Source organism: Cynocephalus volans, chromosome 16 (genome assembly GCF_027409185.1).
Source record: "Cynocephalus volans isolate mCynVol1 chromosome 16, mCynVol1.pri, whole genome shotgun sequence".
In the NCBI taxonomy this organism is placed as follows: domain Eukaryota; kingdom Metazoa; phylum Chordata; class Mammalia; order Dermoptera; family Cynocephalidae; genus Cynocephalus; species Cynocephalus volans.
The window spans coordinates 15939837-15961508 of NC_084475.1; the positions used below are offsets into that span (position 1 = coordinate 15939837).

The 21672-nt window shown below is 51.0% G+C and overlaps 1 protein-coding gene across 4 annotated transcripts; it reads right to left on the bottom strand.

Moving 5' to 3' along the window:
- Positions 1–372: 372 nt before the first annotated feature.
- GGA3 (golgi associated, gamma adaptin ear containing, ARF binding protein 3) lies at positions 373–21618 on the bottom strand. 4 transcript variants are annotated; one of them, XR_010021901.1, is made up of 18 exons: positions 21559–21618; positions 9752–9836; positions 9547–9622; positions 8086–8184; positions 7203–7326; positions 6872–6975; positions 6647–6727; positions 6115–6252; positions 5426–5507; positions 5206–5322; positions 4605–4850; positions 4147–4217; positions 3543–3859; positions 3097–3323; positions 2642–2811; positions 2342–2452; positions 1867–2097; positions 373–1522 (listed from the first exon to the last, which is right to left on the bottom strand). XR_010021901.1 is itself a non-coding variant. In XM_063081026.1 (17 exons), the coding sequence occupies exons 1-17, from the start codon at positions 21596–21598 to the stop codon at positions 1987–1989; spliced, it is 2109 nt and encodes a 702-aa protein (XP_062937096.1). In that variant the 5' UTR covers positions 21599–21618; the 3' UTR covers positions 373–1986. The 4 variants fall into 4 exon arrangements, 2 of the variants coding, with proteins under 2 accessions (XP_062937096.1, XP_062937095.1); XR_010021900.1 differs by having other exon boundaries at positions 1728–2097; XM_063081026.1 differs by having other exon boundaries at positions 373–2097; positions 3097–3233.
- Positions 21619–21672: the final 54 nt, after the last annotated feature.

The following is a 21672-nucleotide window of genomic DNA, read 5'->3' on the forward strand; positions in this document are numbered from 1 at the left end:
GGTAGTAAAAATTAAGAACAGGCTTATTTTATGTTCTTTTTGATATGGAACTGTCTTTCCCATGTCTCCTTAGAGAAGCAGCCACTCCCAGAAGTTACTAACGATGAGTGCAGTGTCTTCCTGCCTGTAATTAGAAACTCAAACAAGAGCCACTGGTGGTTTACTTGTGCTTCTGAAATCTTGCCTCACCTCAGAATCATCTGGAACACTCAATATTCTGTTAACTTTGTGGTTACCTTTCTTAAAAGCTCAGGAACCTGTACTTTAAATGAAAACCACAGGTGGTTCCAGCAGTCTGTCCACCTCCCTCTTGGAATTCATAGGTGGTGCCTCCCCCGTCGGGGAGAATGGTGTCTATATTAGGACTCCAAGTAGGGTGAAATGGTTTTATTTAACATGCAGCAAAACAAGGGCGCAGGGTTGATATATCTAGTACAGCTGTTTGCCACAAAGCAGTGACTCAGATAGAACAAGTAACACTCATAAATAATTTTAAAGTCTAAGGTTCGTTGTAAAGATACATTTCCACACAGTAATCCCCTAGACATTTCCAGGGCTGCAGCAGCCAGTCTCTGGAAAGCTCTTGGATTTATTAAGTAGCGAAAATGATTCATTCATTTTTGACCTGTCCTAATGAAGCAGTGAAACCTGCTTGCTAAAGACCACAAGGGGAGGAAAAGGGAGGGTAGAGTGACCTCTTGATACAGAGTAAAGAAGCCCGGCAAGGGGCAGGGAGAGATCAAGGATGTGGCTTCTGCCACCTCCTCTCAGAGATGTACGATAGCTGAGCCCATGCAGCTGAGCTCAGCCGAGCTGTGTGCTCTTCCCCAGCTTCTGCAGCAGCTGGTAGGTCTGTTTCCTTTTGCCTCGTGAGGCCTTGCATCCATGGCCCAGGCTTGCCCAGCAGGTGGAGCAGCTGGGACCAACAAGCACTGTTGAAGCAATAGGGTCTGGTGACTCCTTTCAAGCATGGCCCTGATCTCATCACCTCCAGACCCAACATCTCGCCAACAGTGGCCTGCAGCAGCTGGGGAAGCTGGTTTCTGGGCAGCACATAGGGACATAAGTCTAGTGCAACGTGCTTTATCCTGAGGCCTCCGGCATCCATCCGTAGATGCCATACCACATGCCATCTGGTGGGAGGAGGGGGAGGCCATAGCAGGAAGAGGCAGAGGGTGGCGGGAGTCCTCCTCATCAGCCTTTAAGAGGAGGACAGCACTTTATTTCATGCCAAGCAAGAGGTAGTCAATAAGATGGCCTGTCCCCATTGCAGGAGGCAGGCTTCTCCCAGAAAGCTCTGAGTGCCTGCTTTTGGAGAAGGAGAAACACTGGTTTTCTTCCATTTTCTTTCCCATCCCTAGTTCAGGTTGTCATGAGACCACATTCTGTTTCTACTAGGCCGAGTCCCATGTCCTGCTATGTCCATAGGACACAGCCTGCCATCAACAGGGACAAGTGCACAGCTCATCATTCAGTGGTCATTCCAGGATGCGGCTGCCCACAGAAGGCAGGGTTGGCGAATCTGCAGATAACAACTGGGTCACTGGGTTTGCCCCCATCACTGGAGGTGGCAACAGGAACCTGCCAGCAGGGGAAGCACAGAGGCCTCCAAGCTGTGCTGTGGGTGTGTGTGAGGACTTGGTCCTTTGAGGGGGCAGATAATCTCTCTTTAGAGACCACCCCCCTGGGGCATCAGGGAATGCCATTAAGGAAAGGGAAAAACCTACCCCAAGCCTGGGGCCCGAGTTCCCAGAACAGTAGTGAAGTCAGGGGCCACTCCTCCCCACCCTGACGGTGTATGGCCACTTCAAGTCACACAGGTAGATAAAAACAGGTCCTTTTAGGGGTTGAAGGAGATTATCTCACAGCAGCAGCTTGGCTCCCAGCAGAAATGCTCAGGGCCCCTGTTCCACGTCAGGATGTGGAGCGCTGACCGGAACTCCCTCTCTTGGGGCTTCAAAGTGGAGATCACAGCGTCCTTTGAGGTCATAGGTTCCCCCACTGCTCCACAGGAGGGAACTGGTCCACCTCGCCCACCTCTGTGCTCAGCTGCTCCCCCAGGGTGAAGGTCAGCCTATACCGAAGCCGCACCTTCTCCTGTGACAGAGGACAGCAGGTGAGATCTAGCCCAGGTTGGCCCCCTCAATGGGATGTCCTCTGCTGCCCTCTCATAGCCCTCTCTGTGTTAGAGAGCTGGTTGGTCCCTGTTGCCCCACCCGTGCTCAGCCACTAGACAGCAGAGACATGTATTAATGCTGCAGGTCATGGCACTTCTGATTGGGGGGCTGTTCCTGAGGACCTAATTGGTAGTGGCTGGGCCCCTGGGTTCTACCCTGCTCACCTTCAGTGGATTGGCCAGCAGCATGACCTGAGTGATGGCTGCAGGTGGCTGGATGGGGCTGAATGGAGAGAGATCTGTCCCAGAGGGTGGCTGCAATTTCACTTTCATTGACTAAAGGTAAGAGAGGAGAAGCTCCTTTGAAGAGAGATGGCAAATGCCCCTGAGATGGGGCTTGGTCTGGTCCCAGTGGACACATACATGCTGCCATCTGCTGGCCACAGAGGCCCCCCCGCAGTGGGCTCAAGAGAAAGGAAATGGCAGCCCTAGAGGCCCCAGGGGGTGGGGTGGTGGTAGTAGTACCTTGGGCACTGCGGCCTGCAGCACAATGCTTTTGACAGGCAGGGGGGCCGTATTTAGCATGGACACGACGACCACCAGCACGTCAGGCCGTCCTGGTGGACACTCCTTGGCAAAGTGGAAGAGGACGCGGAAGCCGTGTCTATCATAGGCTGTCACGGGGAGGGCACTGCCTGCAAGGAGGAGGCACGTGAGCATGGGAGGAGAGAGCCAAACACACCCCACAGGGCCCCGGTGGTGCCTGCTGCAGCTGTGTGTGGGTGGCCCTGGCTCCCTAAGGAGTAGTCTGGGAAAGGCTCTCTGTCAGGAGGAGCCTAAAGTCATACCGCTGTGAAGGCCAGGACAGCAGCCAAGCACCTGCTTGGCTCTAAAGGACGCCTGCAAGGAGCACCTACATCCATCCATTGTACACCCTACAGGCACCACCTCCCTTCCCACCTCAAGCCTCCAGCACCTACTAGGCTTGATTGATTCCAGGGGCACATGGACACTGGCCAGGGAGAGCTCGGGCCCCTTCATGGGGCTGCCCTGGGACTGGAAGGCCGGTGGCTGGAAGAGAGGGCTGCTGGGCCCCGTGGAGAAGGGCAGGAGAGACCTGGATGGGATGGTGGTGGTGGGGATCAGAGGGGGGGCAGTAGCCCCAGGGGAGAAGCGGGAGGAGGAAGGTTTCACCAAGCCCGAGGTCCTGGCAGGCAGGAAGGAGGACAGAAGGCAAGTCAGAAACAGACCAGAGCTGCTGGGCCCACCCCTCAGCAAGGCCCCCCAGGCCAGAGATGGCTCCCAGTCACCCCCCACCCCCAACTTCCAGCCAGAATGATGGGACCAAAAGGACCTTCGAAGGCCATCACTGGTTCCACCACACCCAAGGCCAACCCTCAGCAACCCCACTTTTCCCACTCATTACACTTTGGCCTCCTCCAGAAGCTGATCAAGGGCATCCAGATGGTGCAAGGTGCTGCCACCCAATGCTGAGCCATGGTACCCAGGGGCTGCAGGCCCAGCTTCTGGGGCTAAAGCTGAGGCCAGTCCTGTTGAGAACGATAAGGAGCCCACACAAGGGGCAGGAATGCTGGCAGGGACCACAGAAGCTGGGAAGGGAGGCGGCAGGGGAGCTTGGGAGTTGCTCGAGGTGGGGGCTGAGGGCTGAAGCAGGGGACTGTCTGAGGAGCAGCTGGCAGCAGTCCCCGGCTTGGGGAAGAAGTCCAGGTCGGCCTGTTCACTCTACGGGCAATGGAAAAGGGCAGGTGAGCAAAGGGTGGGAGGGATCGCAGCTCTCCCCCTGCTGGCCCTCTTCCACCAGGGGCAGTGGAGATGTGCCCTGTTGCAACCCTGCTGCACCAGCTGCCCTCCAAAGGCCAGGGCCAGGCCCACGGAGGCACTCAGTGTTCCCAGCCGCACTGGCAGTGCTCTGGAGGGTAAGGACAGCCCAGGCTCCCGCAAACCGCAGATGAGACTAGTTCAGTGAAGACGCTGGAGCCCTCAGTGATGTCACCATCACTGTGACCTACCTGGAACAGGTGCCACTGGCTATTGGCAGCTGAATCTTTGGGAGGAGCACTAGGGGCTGGGTCAGTGAGGCCTGAGAACACAGAAGAAAACTCAAGAGGCTCTGAGCTTGGGCAGCCACACTCAGGGAAGTGTCTCTTGACAAGCAATGTCTCAGTGGGTGAAGGGGCAGGGAGGTGTTCTCCAGGCAGCCTCCAGAGAGAAATGGATCCCCTCCAGTACTTATTTGCAGAGGCAAACAGAGCAAGACTGAGTCCCCCTTGTCCACCCTGGAGTCCACCACCAATACTGCCCCAGTGACCTGGAGGGACAATGAACTTGACTGACTCTCCCTACAATTGAGGCCTCTTTGCCCACACCTAATAAACACACCAAGCACCCCTGGGGCCTCCTGACTCCACACGGCCTTCCTTCAAGGCCCCACCGGAGAAGCCCCTTACAGCCTCCCTCTAGGACATACCCAAGCAGAGCAGCTCCTCGTCCAGCAAGGAGAGAGCGTTGCTTGTGCAGCTGGGCCCTGGGGAGGCCTCGGCCTGGCTGGATGAGCGGCTGCGTGGAGGACCAGAGGTGTGTGGGGGTGGGGGGAGGACAGGGATGCCTGAGGAGGGTGGGGCAGATGCTGGCACCAACACTGGGGACGAACTGTTGGGTGCATCCAACTCAGCAAGGTCAATGAGAGCGCCTGGGTTACTGGAGAGGTGGTTTCCTGGAGGGGTCAACAGGAGAATGGGAATAATTAGGGTCATTCTAGTGGCTATACAGCAGGAGGCAGGACCCTGGGCACAGTGACTAACACACCAGCCTCTGGCTTAATCCAATGGCATTTCTGCCAGGGGACACTGAAAAGCAATCTGGAGAAGGCAGGTAGGGAAATCCCCATCCATATCTCCTGGCCTCAGGGAAGGTGGAGGCCCACTTGGAATGGTTCAGAATCCCCCAGGCCTTGTGGGATGCCATGCTGGTCAACCTGTACCTGGCACGACCACTGTGACCCGTGGCTTTGTGGTGGGGAGTTGGGGCTGGACTGGAGGTATCCAGAATGGGAAACCAGAACATCTTACCTTCAGAGTCAGGCATGGGGGAGGTGGCCACCTCACCGTTGATGACCTGCCCTTCAATAATTGTTTTATAAGAGTTGATGACCCGGGAGAGGTTGTCACTGGCCTGTAGGATATCCCCTACAGTAGAAAAGAGACTCTTCACTCCTGGCTATGACAACTCCCACACACCTGCCCAATTTCCTGGCTCATCTTTGCCAACCACTCTTCCCTTTTAACTTACCCAAACTGTTGTCATTGTCTTCTGTCTCACTGGCCAGTTTAAATAACGTCCGCCTCTTATTCTCACACCGATCGAAGAGCTCCTGAAAGAGACCGGACATAAAAAGCACAACTACAATGGCTCCTAGAGATCATGACTCAGCGTTCACACCCAGAAGATGACAGAGCTCCCCTCAGTACCACGATCAGTAACTGGCAGAGCAGCAGTCAGAGCTAACGACTTCCTGCTGCCAGCCTCCATCACACCACATCCTCAAAGATGTTTGTGAAGACAGTAAGTAGCTAGGATGGATGAAGGGAGGTAAGTCCCTTCCTGCGTGTGCCTCAGAATTCAAAATATCGACTGGACCATGGCCTGGGCCACATCAGCATCAAGGTCACAAGGAAGCCTGTTCGGATGTCCCTGAGGCAGTAAGGAAAGGCGGAGAGCCGGGCTGAGCACCAAAGGCACAGTCCCTGGAGTCAAAGAAATGGGTTTATATCCAGCACTTCCATCCTGGGCGAGTTCGCCAATCTCGTGTGTAAAGTAGGAACATCATCCTTTCTGTACCTGGCTGCTGTGCACGGGAATAAGTCTGTGAACACCAAGTACGTGGCCCAGTGTCTTGAGCACTGCAGGTAGTCAGCAGACGCAGTTCCGCTCCTGCAGAGCAGAGCAGTGCGGGCCAGCTCTCTCTAAAGGCAGCCTACCTTCATGAGCTCTCGGTCCCCCTCCGAGGAGTCCTCCTGGCTGTAGTGCAGCAGCATCTCGTTGAGCAGTTTCACATTGTTGTTAACCTCCTCTAAAGTGTGCATACGCTTGGTCACTTTCTGGATCCGCGCCTCATCCTGGCCCATCAGAGAGGATCAAGGAAAGAGTGAGCTCAACGAGACTGTTCTCCTGCTTCCACCAGGTGAGGATCACACCTTTTCCCGCAAAACCAGAGCAAAGGCCGAGCCTGCGGAGGCTTCTTTCAGTGCATGGTTCCTGGGAACCACAGGCTGGGACCCAACCTAAAGTTCTTTCACAGCGACATTCCCCCACCCCACCTGAGGCCCCACCCACTCTCCCTCCTATCCTATTCTCTCCAGGAAGCCTCAGTATCCTCCTTCCATTCTCAGCCTCTCCAGGTGAGGGCTGGCAGCGGGCAGAACAAAACAGGCCTAACACCCAGGGCAAAAGAGACTTCCGCTTTGTGGTCCGGGCCTCCCCCCCATGCCCGGAGGACCAGGGTCCACTCACTTCCTTCACCATGGACTTGATGAGCTTGTTGGCCTCTTGCAGGTCATCTGGGTTTTTGCTTTTCAGCAGCTTAGCTAAAAGCTGGAAGAGAGTACTGAAGGTGAAGGGAAGGGTAACACCCCCACCCCCACCTGGGGAGACCAGAGAAACTGGAACAAAACCACACTTGCCCCCACTGCTGCCACCTCTCACCCAAGGAAATCTCAGGCCCAGGATGTTCTTTACCTTGGATTTCTCCTCATCATCAAAAACGGGGTTTTTGGGGCGAGGTGGTGGAGAGGGGATCAGCGTTGGGTCCACAGGGATCAGCGGGTCAGACTGCACTATGCCTGAAAGGGACAAAAGGGGCAGAGAGTATGCTTAGGCACAGCTTCCTCATCACCTCACACATCCTTCTGATCAAGCCCTGCAAGGGGAGTATGGCACTGGGTAGACTGCTACACCTTGTTCCATTGCAACCCCAGCTGAGCCCTGCCCTGGGGACAAGTACCACTCTCCTCCTTTCCTTGGCCAGCCTTGCAGGGCTGCCAGGAGGCTGAGAGAAGTCGACACGTACCCTGCCTCTTCAACATATGGTAGGCATCTTTGATCTTTGCTTCTTCCGGCAGGGCCATTGTCCAGCTATAAAGCAGCTCGATAACCTTGGTCTTCACTTTCTCAGACACCCTGTCCCCGAAGTACTGAGGGGCAAAAGGAAATGGGAGAACCTAGTGACTGCAGTTTGGAGGCAGGGAACATGTGAGGCTCTCTTTACAGCAGTGACATGGGTGCTCACTGGTTATGGTCCTCCAGCATATGCAGGGCCAGCGTGGGGTGAGGTGTATGTGAGAAGGAGCGGGGGAGGGAAGGGACTGCCTTGTGGCATGGCTGCGGCTCTCTGGGTACAGTCTGTGGATAGGCAGGGGCCAGGAGCTCCTCACTGCATTTCCATGTGCAAGCTGCCCAGAAACACAACTGCGTTTTGTCTTGAAGGAGTTCACGAGGTCTCCAGCATGAAAAATTGTTCCCTCTGCTCTAAGTGGGTACCCAGAGCCACGTACCACTAGCAAGCAACAGAACCTGGCCAGCTGAGTAACTAAGTAATGAGGGAGGCTGGCTCCCTGTACCCACATAAGACCGGCCCAAACGCCCACACCTGCTGGGTACTAGGAGCCAACTCCTGAGCTACATGGGCCCTCTAGCCAGGCCCTCTACCCGGGCATGCCCATGGCCACTGCTGCATCGCCTGTCACACTGAGTCAGGGAGCCCCTCAGGGAAGGTACTCTGTCCCTGTGGCCTGTTTGGTCAGCCCATTAGCTCCAGGGCCTAGCTCTCTAAGGACAGGACACGGAGAATCTCAGCTGCATGGAGATGTTGGTTGGGCAGTGAAGGCCAGTAAGATGGGAGATGGGCAGGAACATAAAAGTCCCAAGAAGTGAGAAAACTGTTGCTGACTGACCTTTGGAGAGACGACTTTGATTAACTCATTCAAAAAACGGAACTTCCCTACTTCGTTATGAAATCTCCTCCCACAGTTCTTCATACACGCTTCCAGTACCTGTAGCCACACAGAGGAGGGGCACTCAGGGAGGGCAGGCTCTGGGCTGGGCCTGGTACCACAAAACCTTGGTCCCAGACAGTGCGGATAATCGTTCTCAGATAAAGGAACTCGCCACAAAAAGTGGTGTGCACTGCCACTGCCCCATGGATAAGGTTAAGCAACAGGATTACTCACACCGCACACCCCTCAAAGTGCAAACCTCTGCTGAGGAAGCTACACAGGGACTAATTAAAAAACACTGAGACCCAGACCCCAAGACAGTTTGGATGCCAGACCAGACGGGTACCTTCCTTAAAGTTTCTGTCCTTGGATTTTACAGACGAGGAAACCGAGGCCCAGGAATATAAAGTTTCTTTGACTTGGGGCCCAGGGGTCTTTCCACAGCTGACCAACTTTTGGAGGGTAAGCGTAGTAGGGGGAGATAATGTTTAAGTCCTATTATCTTCAATTTAGATTACACGACATTTTCCCTCCCCTGACCCACATTGAGTTCTCTAATATACACTTTCCTGTGCCACCTGTGGCCCCAGGCACCTGCACAGTCTATACTGAGCAGTACACCACACCAGAGCACTCTTTCTGGGCTTCTAGTTTTTTAAAACAGGATTTCTCAACTGCTGACATTTTGGGCTATTCTTTGATGTGAGGGGCTGTCCTGTGTATTCGTGGCTGTTTAGCAGCATCCCTGGCTTCTACCTGCCTCTACCCGATAGATGCAAGTAGCACCCTACCTCCTGATGTGTGACAACTAAAGATGTCTCCAGACACTGCCAAATGTCCCCTGAGGGGTAAAATCCCCCCTGTTGAAAATCGCTGTTTTAATAAGGTCTTAGCTGTACAGCGAGCATGATGGAGGGGGGCACATCAACCATCTAAGCACCATTTCTTCTGTCTTTCCAGGACCTGAATGAAGTCAGGGGAGAACTCTGGATTCCTCTGAACTTGGCTGTTCTCTGCTTTAGAGGAGAGCCTGGAGGCACGCTAGTGCTGTCCACCACTCCACATCTTGAATTCCTTCAGTCTGAACACACAGTAAGATCTGCCCCTGTGGCCTCGCCCTGTAGCTACAGAATGAACTGGACTGCATCTGGACTCCCTCCTTTAAGACCTCTGCCTCTCACGCTAACCATGTGGCCATGCTGGCAGGGATGGGGCTTCGGTCTTCTCTGGAGCCTCAGTGCTGGCACAGTGGCATCCACATTTGTAGGATAACTGACAGCACGCTCTAGATATACCTAGTTTGTATCAAGGCTTTTGGCCATGAGCCCTGAGAACCACCAAGAACCTAATGGGTGCCTGAGGAAAAGCCCAGGCAGGTGAAGACCCACTGCTTTCATCTCCAGAGAGTGAAGAACCTACCGTCAGGGCCTGGACCGCCTCCCATTCCTGTGGAGACTGGATCTTGTGGGCCAGCAGTCGGACGGCGATCTGTGGCCTAGGGAACAGGTAGACCACACTTTCAGTACTCTGACCCTGGGGCCATTGGGCTAGCCTTTCTTGGCCACAGTTTTTAGCTTTTCTAGCCAACTCTCTCTCACCTGCCCTTAACAGCATTGAGACTCACCCTTCAAGCTCTTTGTTGATCTGATCACAGAAGCCAATTATGTATTCCCAGTCCTCCTGGCGGTTAGAAGGATTGGTGGCTTTATCTTGTGACAGAACAAAGAGGACAATTATTATGAGGAGCAGGGAGGACACAACAGAGGGTCTTCTTTACAATTTTAGCCATTAAAAGTCTGCTTCCAAATTTCTTTTCTTTTTTTTTTTTTCCAAAAGATGACCGGTAAGGGGATCTGAACCCTTGGCCTTGGTGTTATCAGCACCGCACTCTCCTGAGTGAGCCACAGGCCAGCCCTCCAAATTTATATTCTAATCGAAAAGCCTCAATAGTTCAATCAGGCAGCAGTCAAATACAAGTACTACTTTCTGTCCAGTCACAAATGAAAGAGAAAACAAATCCTCGGCCTTATGGAGCTTTGAGTAGATCAGGATCCAAAGGCTAAACACAAACAAATAAACACAAATGACAAAAATGTTCATGAATAACTGTGTAAATATGCAAATATAACAAACATACATAACTCCAGCTATATAAAAATGAGCTAAGTGTTAAGCAAGTAGGGATGATCAAGAAGTGTTTCTTGGAGAAACTAAAGTCAGGTTGAACTAGTTAAAAAATATACATACTTAGAAAATATGAGTATCGTCTACGTACCCTTCAGATATTTTTCGAGACCTAAACTTCCTTCATGCTTTGTTTTTGATATTGCACTTAAGGCTCATCACTGTCAAGCCAGCAACATTTACTGAGCCCCTACTAAGCTCTGATCATTGTGCAGTCTATCCCTGGAACTGCAAAAACAGAATCTCAGCTTGAGTATTCAGCACCCTCAAGTTTAAATTGTCTTCCATGATCAAGCACAAAGACAAGGTTGGAGAGTTCTCAGAGGGTCACTGAGGATTTAAAAGAAGCGCCCCAGGTTCCAGAACTGGGGCGGTGTGGGGACAGGGCTTCAGCCACAACCCCCTGATATCTGCACCCTGCCCAGCATGACCAAGCCACTGCTGGAAGCCCTCTGGTCTCCCTTGCAGGAATGAGGGGGGTGCCACAGGCCTCAACCCCCCACCCCCTTCCTTCCTCCTCTCACCCTATTTCCTTCCCCTGTCCTCTTTCCCCCACCCCCTCAACTGCTCCGCAACATCACAGAATGTAAAAAAATAATATTAATAAACTTGAAAATAAAATTAAATCCAGGCACTAAATGCAAAGTTCTCTGATATCTCGTTTGGGCCTTCCTCTCTGTCACCCCCAGAACCTGTGCTCAGAGGATGGCCCAGCTGAGGGTGGTTAAATGGTTTCCTATCTCTGGTTCAGATATGGAGTCTGCCTCTTCCAGAAGGCATTTGCAAGCTGTTTGCTAAATTTAGGGCTTAAGATTGAGAAAACAAATAGAAGGTGAAGACGCACATCCTTTAAAGCATTCATGTTCCTTCTGTAGATTTCCATAGGGCCAAAAGCAGAGCGACAGAGCCCCTCCTGAGAAAGGAGCTGTCAGAAGTTCCTGAGTTCTGATTTCTCGTGACTGTGGGTGTTTTATTAACTAAAAATCACTAGCTGGATGACCAAATCCTATCAGGGACTCCAGTCCTTCCAGCAGGAACAGGGCTCTGGGGCTCTTAGCAGATGCCTCCTGGAGGCAGAGGGAACACCCGCAGGGCCCAGTCCATACTGCTTCCCAACTCAGGGCTGGGCCTGCTTGGCAGTGTTTCTGCTCTGGGTGCAAGGGGAAGATTGAGATGGTTTAGGTTTGTGTTTAGAGAAAAAGAAGGTATCTGTCCTCAATCTAGAAAGAGAATTAGCAGGCCCTTCAAAATGTTAAGCTTGAAGGGAAAAGGGAGATTAATTTAATCAAGGGTGGTGGCCATTTGGAAAGAAATGCCCGGCAATCCTGCATTCATTGCCACAGTGACCTACCAGTGGAAAACAGGAGTCTCCTACCAGATGGCTGAAATCTTCTCAGGCGTTAGTGTAGCTTTGTTACTAATCCCTTATCATTTGAGATGCTTAAAGTTCTCACATGATATCAAGAAACTGTAGGATACAAAAATAAGATGGTCTAGGGAGAGCCATACCCACCCCCAATGCTATTATCATTTTGAGAACAGTCGCATACCTCGTAGTAGAAAAAAAAATTAGCTAGCTCACTTCCAGTGCTCACAACAGCAAAAGTATCTGCCAAATACGGAGTAGAATGTGCCCACCCTCCTCCACCCCCCCAACATAAGCCAAAGGTATCCACCAAATATTTTCTACCTGAGCCTCTTATACTTCCTAAGTATTTCTGCTGCCGAGAACACTCCTGCCCACTTTCCACTTGTGTTAACTTCTCCAGAATCCCACTTTCTTTCACCTTGATCAACCTTTCTACAGCAAATCTGCAGAGAGCTCTCTGCCTACATGCGGGCACAAAAAGCCCTGGTTTTAGCAATGGTCAGTCCCACTTCTGAGTATCTACTACAGCTCTCCAGCCAGCTCAGAAGGAAGACCTCAATCACCCACAGGAACTGAAAGAAACTTCTGGGGACAATTCTGGGTGACTCTCTCCATCTGCCCACTGCCTCTCCCAGCAGATGCACACATACAACCTTCCACCCACTTGACCTTCTCCTTCGTCTGGCACCAGAGGTGACACCAGAGCCTCCCCTGCAGACCCTGCCTTCTAGACAGCCCCTCTGGGCTCTGCTCTGACTCACAGTTTCTATTTTTGGGTCTCTATTATAAGCCTCATTCTCTTCTGTTTCTGTGCCTCTAGATTTCCTGCTCTCATTTTCAGCTTAATTCCATTGCTAGTCCAGACTCTTGTGGGAACTTCAAATGTCATTTAGGGTAGGAAACAGCAGCACTGGCTGGCTACCCCATCCCAACATGGCTTGAACATTCCAGAGAAGACAAGTTCTATGTGGCAAATGACTTAGAAATAAACAGAGACAAGAACATGGGCTGGAAAGGGAATCAAGAGTCAACTTTCAATGCTAAGTTTTTGAACCTTCAATGCTAGGGTTTTGAATCAAAGTTAGTCAATCAGCAAGTCTATGTTAAGTACCCACAGAAAATGAAGTAACAGCATGCTAGATCCTGGATGGACTACAGAAAAAGTACAAGATCAGTAGATCAAGATCCTATTAGTGGGACAAGATCGTATCACTGCGAGGTTGTGATCTCCTGGTGTTATGGAATAGACTTTGACAGAGAAGCGGTTGGCAATCAGAGAGTTGGAGAGTCAGGTACTGTATTACACTGGTGGGCCCAGACAAGCTAGCGCTTCAAAATCTGAGCCCCCAGTTTAGGTTTTACAAGGCTTTTATAGGCAGACTCTTCCAGGTTTTAGGTTTCAGTTTCTCAGCACTCACGAGGCTAACACAGCAGTAACTTTTGTTTCTCAGCATTTATGTAGCTGTTGAGATAAGGAAGCACAGTTTACAGAAGCAGGAGTGCAGAACAGTTGATTATCAGTAAAGCTGATACAATAAGCAGGTTCTGTTCTAAAGGCAAAACAAGCTACTGAAAGAATTAATTTTGAATTTTTCCAACATTTCCCCCCTTTGATGCTCTCTCTAAACACTGGAGTGAGCATCATCTTATTCGACATCACTTTCAGGGTCTAAGAGTAGTTTGAGGGAGGTGTAGTCCGTTAGGGCTAGCAGATGACTGGCTGTTTTTTCTCAACCAAAGTTTCTGTGGTGGCACGAATGCTATGCATCAACAAAGGAAGTAGGCAGGATACAATCAGGCAGATACTTAAAATGAACAAGACTATTAATGGCATCTGTGGAGACTCTCCTCAGATTTCCAGATAGTCAGGGTCAAGAACAATAGCAACTTAAAATCCATGCTTTGTGGAAGGGAAGTATAGCCTGTCTGGGTACTCCTGGGCATACTAACAAGGATGATAATATGATTTACACAATGATAAGCAAGGCAAAGAAAAATATCATTAATCCTAAAATGAGATCTAACAGTCTTGACAGGTGGATGGAGCAAAGAAAGGGTTAATTTAAAACGCACGGTTGCCACCATGAGATGCCTAAGAAACACCCTGTTGACAGGAGGTAAAGGAATGCTAGTAATAGCTTTTCTTTTTTTTTTTTTTTTTTTTTTTTTTTTAAAGATGACCGGTAAGGGGATCTTAACCCTTGACTTGGTGTTGTGAGCACCACGCTCAGCCAGTGAGCGAACCGGCCATCCGTATATGGGATCCGAACCCGGGGCCTTGGTGTTCTCAGCACCACACTCTCCCGAGTGAGCCACGGGCCGGCCCCTAGTAATAGCTTTTCTATTCTATTCCATCTTCTGGGCCAACTGCTATCAGTTCTATGGCCAATAGTAAGGCAAGCAATATAACAAAAACTGAAGGCAAGGGGTGACATGTGCTTATCATTTCATAAAAAGAAATCAGTGTATTTGTTATGTCCCTTGATGGCAAAATCCTCAGGCTTCAGCTGTGCACAGGCTGGTTAGCTTCTGGTGTGGCCAGAACAGGGAGGTGATGATTGGCAGGGAGTCTCTGGGATGGGACCTTGAGCGGGTCAGAGGGGTCAGCCTTCACAGACCACGAGGTGGCTTCTTCAGGGGAAGCGGCCTGCTTCACCTGGGTATGATGGATCCAGGGGATTAAACCTGCAACTTTAACTGCAGTAGGGGTGGTTAGTATGACTAAGTGTGGCTCCATCATACACCAGACCCGTAACAAACTAAGGGAAGCATATCTATCCTATCTCTTGGCAAAGCTTGGCTAAAGTAGTCTTTAGGGTCCAGTTCACGTGTTCTACTTTCCCTGAGCTCTGTGGCCGGTGTGCTATATGGAGCTTCCATAGTATTTCCAGCATTTTGGCCAGTCCTTATACAACTTCTGCTACAAATGCTGGCCCATTATCCGATCCTACAGTCAGAGGGAGCCCATATCTTGGGACAGTTTCCCTTAAAAGGGCCTTCGTGACCTCCCGGGCTTATTCAGAATGCATGGGCTGTGCCTCCATCCATCTGGTGAATGAACACATTATTAGCAAGTATTTGTAGCCTCTGCAGGATTTTACTTTAGTGAAGTACACTACCAGGTCCTTGAAGGGCGATGTCCCAACTGGCTGGACTCTGGGGGCCGGCCGGGGCCCTTGCTTGGTGTTTTGGATGCAGGTCAGGCATCAGGAGCTGACCTGGGCCCAGAGGGAAGCCAATCTTGGTATGAAAAAGTAGCGACTCAGTATGGTCTCCATGTCTGTTTTCCCCAGTGAGTCAGTTTGTGATACTTGAGGACAAATCAGTGGGCCAATCACTGAGGAATCATTAGTCTGTGGTCTGGAAGCCTCCACCATCCTTCAGGGCTTTTAATTCCACCTTCTTTTTCTGCCCAGATGGAGGGAAAGTCTCTATAAAGAAGCACTCTTAAGAGGTCTGATGGTCCTGTGTTTGAGTCTTCTTCGGCCTTGGTGTATAGGCGCCATTCCGCTTCCCTGGGCACTGTTACAGCCATCACTAAGGTCTTATGGTTATTTAAGGTCAAATGGGTTGCCTCCCTGGGAGTGAAGGTTATTTGTGCCCCAGTTTTCTCAGCAAATCTCTTCCTAGTAGGGGTACTGGACAGTTGGGCAAATATAGGAATTCAAGAGTCCTCCTCCCCCAGGGAGAGCACTAATTCATTCATTAGGGATTCGCCCCCGTGACTCAATCAGTTGCCAACACTGCCACACTGGGGATCAAATTTCCAAGAGTTTTAGAGGGGATAATACATACAAACTCCATCAGGCTGCATTGATCATCTGGTGATTCTTGGCTACCTCGGGATCAAAAGGTGTGTAGACCTGGAAGGCTTAGCACAGCCTTTCATAGAACTCTGGGTGGCTCATCTGGTTTCTGGGTCACCATGGTTTTGAACAAGTTAGTGGGCTTTCTGGCCTCTGCTCTCAGCCCTTGGAGAAGGGCCTCCCTATATCGGTGGAGATGATTTCTCCCTTTTTCCTCATTGAAATCTCAGGTCGGTGCAGTGTCTGGTACAGCGTCTCTTGCCCAGTTTTCGGGATCCATGGCAGCTGCGGGTGCCTGCTGTTGTGACCATTGCCTAGCTCTAGTCAGGATGTGTTGCTGTTCCCTGGTGCTGAAGAGGGTGAGGAGTAACTGATGACAGTCTTCCCAGGTAGGCTGATGGGTGAGGAAGAGACTGATAAGAGCCTGGGGGTTTTCTGAATATGATGGAGTATGCTGTTTCCAATTCAGGAGATCCATAATTGTGAAGGGCTGGTAGTAGAAGAGGGGGCACCCTGGCTGTACACTGCCATCTGCTGTGGGTCTTGGGTCTCCCGCAGGGAGATGAGGGCTGGACTCTGTTGGGTGGAGCAAAGTTGCCTTCCCACTGGTTCAGGACTCTCTGGCAATGATGCTGGTGGGGCCAATGGAACCGAAGCCAGGGGGCTGTCTGGCAAGGGGTACCTGGGGCCAGGCATTCCTGAAGGAGTGGGGTGTGGTGGAGGCAAGAGTTCTTCCTCTGGATCTCCTTGTAAGATGGGCTTAGGATTTTGACCTGTTTGAGGAGGTTTTGGCTGTAACAACTGGGCCACTAGGACCTTACACTGTCTTTTGTGGACAAAGAACCAGACCCATGGGGCATCGCCTGGGCAATTTGGAGCCAAGAGTGTATATATGGGAACTGGTCTGGGTGGCCAGAATCCTGTTACTACCTTGTAAATTGCTTGAACTTTTGGGAGGTCTAGGGTCCCTTCTGAAGGCCACCCAACCCCAAGGTGGGCCATCTTAATTCACACAGGGTCTGGAGTTTCCCGGGGTCATTTTAATTCCATACTCCCCTGAGTAGCCCTTTTGAAAGTTCCTTAACATTTATTTAAGGACAGTAGGTTTTTTTTTTTTTTTTTTTAAAGATGACCGATAAGGGGATCTTAACCCTTGACTTGGTGCTGTCAGCACCACGCTCTCCCAAGTGAGCCACGGCTGGCCCTAGGACAGTAGGTTTTGAAGCACTTGTCCCCATACTTAATTCTATCCTCCTGTTCCTGTCTCATGGGTTTATATCGCAAATAGTGTTGGTGCAAGGATTGGAAGTTTCTTTCTTTTTCTTTTCTTTTCTAAAAAGATGACCGGTAAGGGGATCTTAACCCTTGACTTGGTGTTGTCAGCACCACACTCTCCCGAGTGAGCCACGGACCGGCCCAGGATTGGAAGTTTCATTCAGATTACCAGTACTCAACTAAATGTCTAACCAAGCAAACAAAGAGAAAAGGGAGCAGTGGGATCCAGTTTAATCTAGTCCCAATCGGCGGGGCCAACCCATTCCACTGACACAGTAACTGATTAAAGCAGTTTTCCCACTGCTATCAGCACAAAGAAGAAAAGTACTGACTAGATTCAAATCAGAGAAATAAGGCATAGCCAGGAGCCCTCCGGGGTGCACCTATACAGTAGTGGATACAATCCAACCAAACAGCATAAGAGAGCTCAGAAATTCGGAGAAAGGTAAAGAGAATTTTAGTGGCTTCCAGACCTCCGGTCATTTCGATGGCATGGGAATGAATTCCCACCATTCTCATGCATCCCCTGTCAGGGGGAACCTGCCCAAGCAAGGTCTTCACAGTGTAGGACTGGTCTTCTCACCTCTAGTTATCCAACAGGAAAAGCTGCTGCCAGCCAGAGGGAGCATGCTTCTCACAGGCTGAGAGGAATTTAAGTTGTAGTTGTCTGGCAGTCATTTTAAAGAGGAAGAAAAGAGAGTAAAAGAGAATAAAATATTGCCTTGTCAGAATTTAGGCTGAAGACTCCAGGAGAGACTTACCAACAGCAGAGACATGGGAGCAAAATAGTCCCAGTGGCCACTTGCCTCTTGCAGCTAGAGTCTCGTCTGGGGCCCAAAGCTATCTAATTTTCGCCAGTAATTAAATTAGGCTCTTGGATTCCAAGGTCATAGAAATGAACAATGTACCCAGCAGTAAAGCAAGCAATGCTTTATTAAAAGAGGAGATAGACTTAAGCATAAGGGGGGTGGGCTCCCTTCTTAGTGGCTGAGTGGGGGCTTCACCCCTGGGGATGTATGGAAATCATGCATGGGGCGAGGAACTCTATGGCAGAACTGGCAATGGATTTCCCAGAGCAAACAATGTGAAAGGACATGTCGCTCCTCGGGGCTCAAGTAAACGTCACCTAGGTCCGAAAAGAAGTGTTCGCTTCTCTTTCGGGGATGCTAGGGGGCACTCAGACATAAACAAAGGCTTTTCCCTCTGCTACATGTGGGACCCCTCCCGGATCCCTCCCTGCAGCGGAGGCACAAACAGACAAAGGGTAGGGAGCCCCCCTTTTCCCGGAGGAGAGGGACGATCACACAGGCCTGCCTGGCCATGTCCCTCAAGACTTTAGGTCCGTCTTGGCTAAGGTGTACCCCTATAAACCCCAGGCCTGGTCCAGTCCACCAGGGACTGGAATCACCGTTATGCCATATGTGACCACAGAACTGCAGATTAGAACCCACTTGGACACTGCAACTTGGAAGTCTTGGTGCCACAAATATCACACACTCACTCACACACTCACTCAGAGGTTAAACATTTCCCTCCCCCAAACCCTGAACTGAGCTGAACAAAAGGACCCTGCCACAGGGTCCCAACCAGATGGACCTTACTACAAGGTCTGGCACAAACAATCAGGGACCAATCGGGCTCTCAAGGAGACCCTTCTGGGAGGTGAGGTGATCAAGCTCCCCTTCTGTACTGTACTGGAGGTGGGCCTGTACTGAACTGACGGGGGCCTGCACTGAACTGATGGGGGAGGGTGCCTACCTGTCCTGCAGAAGGCATTTGGGGAAGGGGGAAGGTTCTGGCTGGTCCTTCCCTCCGCTGAGTCTGGTCAGGCAGGTGCTCCCTCGGACTGGCGAGGTACTGACAAAATGGCCGGGTGGCGCCTCCTCAGTCCTCCATGGCATTGCTGATCCACTGGGTTGCCCTGCCCGGACCAGTGGCTCAAGGGGCCAGTCCAAATCACTTCCCAGTCAATGCACCAAAAATGTTATGGAACGGACTTTGACAGAGAAGCGGTCGGCACTCAGAGGGTTGGAGAGTCAGGTATTTTATTACGCTGGCAGGCCCACTAGCACTTCAAAATCTGAGGCCCAAGTTTAGGTTTTACAAGGCTTTTATAGGCAGACTCTTCTGGATTGTAGGTTTCAGTTTCTCAGCACTCACAAGGCTAATACAGCAGTAACTTTTGTTTCTCAGCATTTATGTACCTATTGCAATAAGCAAGCACAGTTTACAGAAGTGGGAGTGCAGAGCAGTTGATTATCAGTAAAGCTGATAAGCAGGTTCTGTTATAAAGGCAAAACAAGGGCCGAGCCTGTGGCGCACTCGGGAGGGTGCGGCGCTGGGAGCGCGGCAACGCTCCCAGCGGCCGCGGGTTCGGATCCTATATAGGAATGGCCGGTGCACTCACTGGCTGAGTGCCGGTCACGAAAAAAGACAAAAAAAAAAAAAAAAAACATAAAGGCAAAACAAGATATGGGCCGAGCCCGTGGCGCACTCGGGAGAGTGCGGCACTGGGAGCACGGCGACGCTCCCGCCGCGGGTTCAGATCCTATATAGGAATGGCCGGAAGTGCTGGTCACGAAAAAGACAAAAAAATTAAAAAATAAAAAATTAAAAAATAAAGGCAAAACAAGATACTGAGGGGCTGGCCCGTGGCTCACTCGGGAGAGTGCGGTGTTGAGAACACCAAGGCCCCGGGTTCGGATCCCATATAGGGATGGCCGGTTAGCTCGCTGGCTGAGCGTGGTGCTGACAACACCAAGTCAAGGGTTAAGATCCCCTTACCAGTCATCTTTTTTAAAAAAAAAAAAAACAACAAGATACTGAAAGAATTAATGTTGAATTTTTCCAACACTGGTTCAACACATGAGAAAAAACAAGCAGTGCATAAAACAAGACAGTATATAATTATAAGTGCTAATGTGGTACAGAAATGAGTCTAAAAACAAACTCACTTCTTCCTGACTTCCCTATTTCTACAAATGGTTTCATCTTTCAAAAGCCCCTTTTGCCCCCACCCCCAGGAGCCCAGGTTTGAAACTCGAACATTAACTACTACTTCTCTCTCCTCACCCATTCTTATCAGTCCTGTCCTCCCTTCTCAGTCTTTTTTGGCAGCTGGCCAATACAGGAATCTGAACCCATGACCTTGGTGTTACTAGCACCACACTCTCCCAAGTTCAGTGTCTTTTAAAATCCCTCTCTTCCCTTCTTATTCCTGACCCCACCCCACCTCCTTCTCACCTGCTTCCAGAACTTCTGTTCTAATCCATCCTATGTAAAGCCCCTGTATATATCCTCCTAAAACACTGATTCACTGATTTCATCAGTGGAATGGCAACCTGATAACTGTAGAAATGTAAACTTCTTCGGCTGGCATTCAAGACTTTCCAGAATTTGGTCCTAACTTCCTAGCTTTATTCTCCCCCATTGCCCCAGGGAACTTCCTGCCTTAAGCAGCCAAACACCTCCGTTACTGTGTGCCCCAAACAGGTCTGCTCCCTCTACATCACGATGTAGTGTTTTCTTAGCCAACTTTTCCCATTCTTGAACTATTCCACTGTGGTTCAGTGGATAGTTGGGTGGTTCAGGACAAGTGTTTTGACTGGAGTCAGAGTGTCCTCTTTTTGTGAAATTGTGGCAGTAGTACCTGCTTTGCTAGAATACTTGGAAAACGAATTTACTGAATGAATGTAGAGCACTTTGAGCTCCTTGGAGAACAGTTCCATATATACAGAAGGCTTTGTGATCTGCCTGCACCTGCAGATTTTACAAATGTAATCTTTCTCCCTTTTGGGATGTGTTCCCCTTTAAACCTAGGTTCAACTCCTGCAGGGGGTTTCTTATTCAGAAAGGTCAGGCAATTGGAGGAAACAACCATCACCTCCAAGAGCCAGGAGGCTCTACTAAACAAGAGGCCTCAGCACAAGGCAGCACCTTCGTTATTTATTTATATATATTTTTAGTTCCTAGGCATCTTACCTGTCTTCACCCTGTCCAATTTTTCTCTCCATTTAAGGAGGCCTCCAGGTCCACTTATTAACCCTTCGCAGAGTGCTGCCTGCTAACAAGGTTAACCCACATTTCCTTCGTAGCAATATGAATTGAAAACTCCAGCAATATGCCGCTATAATCACAGCCTCAGACTGTGCTCCTCAGCTTTACTCAAAGTAGGTTATCAACGAACGACTCGTTAGGATGTTCGTGTGCATGTGAGGGGGTCCCCAGCACCGATTTAACCATGCTTCGGTCACTGCAGGAACAAGGGAGAGCTCTGCTGTCTATCGTTGCTGCCTGTGGAAAGTTACTCTCATTCAAGCATTCTGCCTGAACGAAGCGGTCACTTCCCGACTACACACACGGTCACGATTCTGAAGCTGCCGGGCGTGTGTACGGTCGGCAGCACCCACCACTCCCGGCGCCGCAACCCAAACCCGGAGCTTCTCCCTTCGACAGGGACTGGGGTGCAGGGGGTCCAGGAGTCCCCGCCGGGCGCGGCGCCACCACAATCTCCTCAAAGCGCCGATGCGTGTCAGCCCGAAGAACTTGGCTGTCGCTCACCCCGAGCCTGCGGGGCCGCGACAGGACCCCGAGCTCACGCCGCCGCAGCGCAAGGAGCGGGGGTCAGGGCTCCCCGCTCGGGAAGGGGCGTGATCGCCGAGAGCTCGAGACACGGGCGAGGCCAGACGCGGGATGCCAGGCGGCGCCGACCCGCGGAGCCCGGGGAGGGGACGTGGGGGCGAGGGGAGGGGCGGCTCAGCGGCCCGAGGGCAGGCAGAAACGGCAACGGCTACTCACTCAGCCAGGACTCCAGGGTCTCCCCTTCCGCCTCCGCCATATTGCAGCCTCCCGGGCCGGGCCGGCGGCCTCAAACCTCGCGAGAGTCTGCAAGAGACGAGTCGGGGCGGGGCC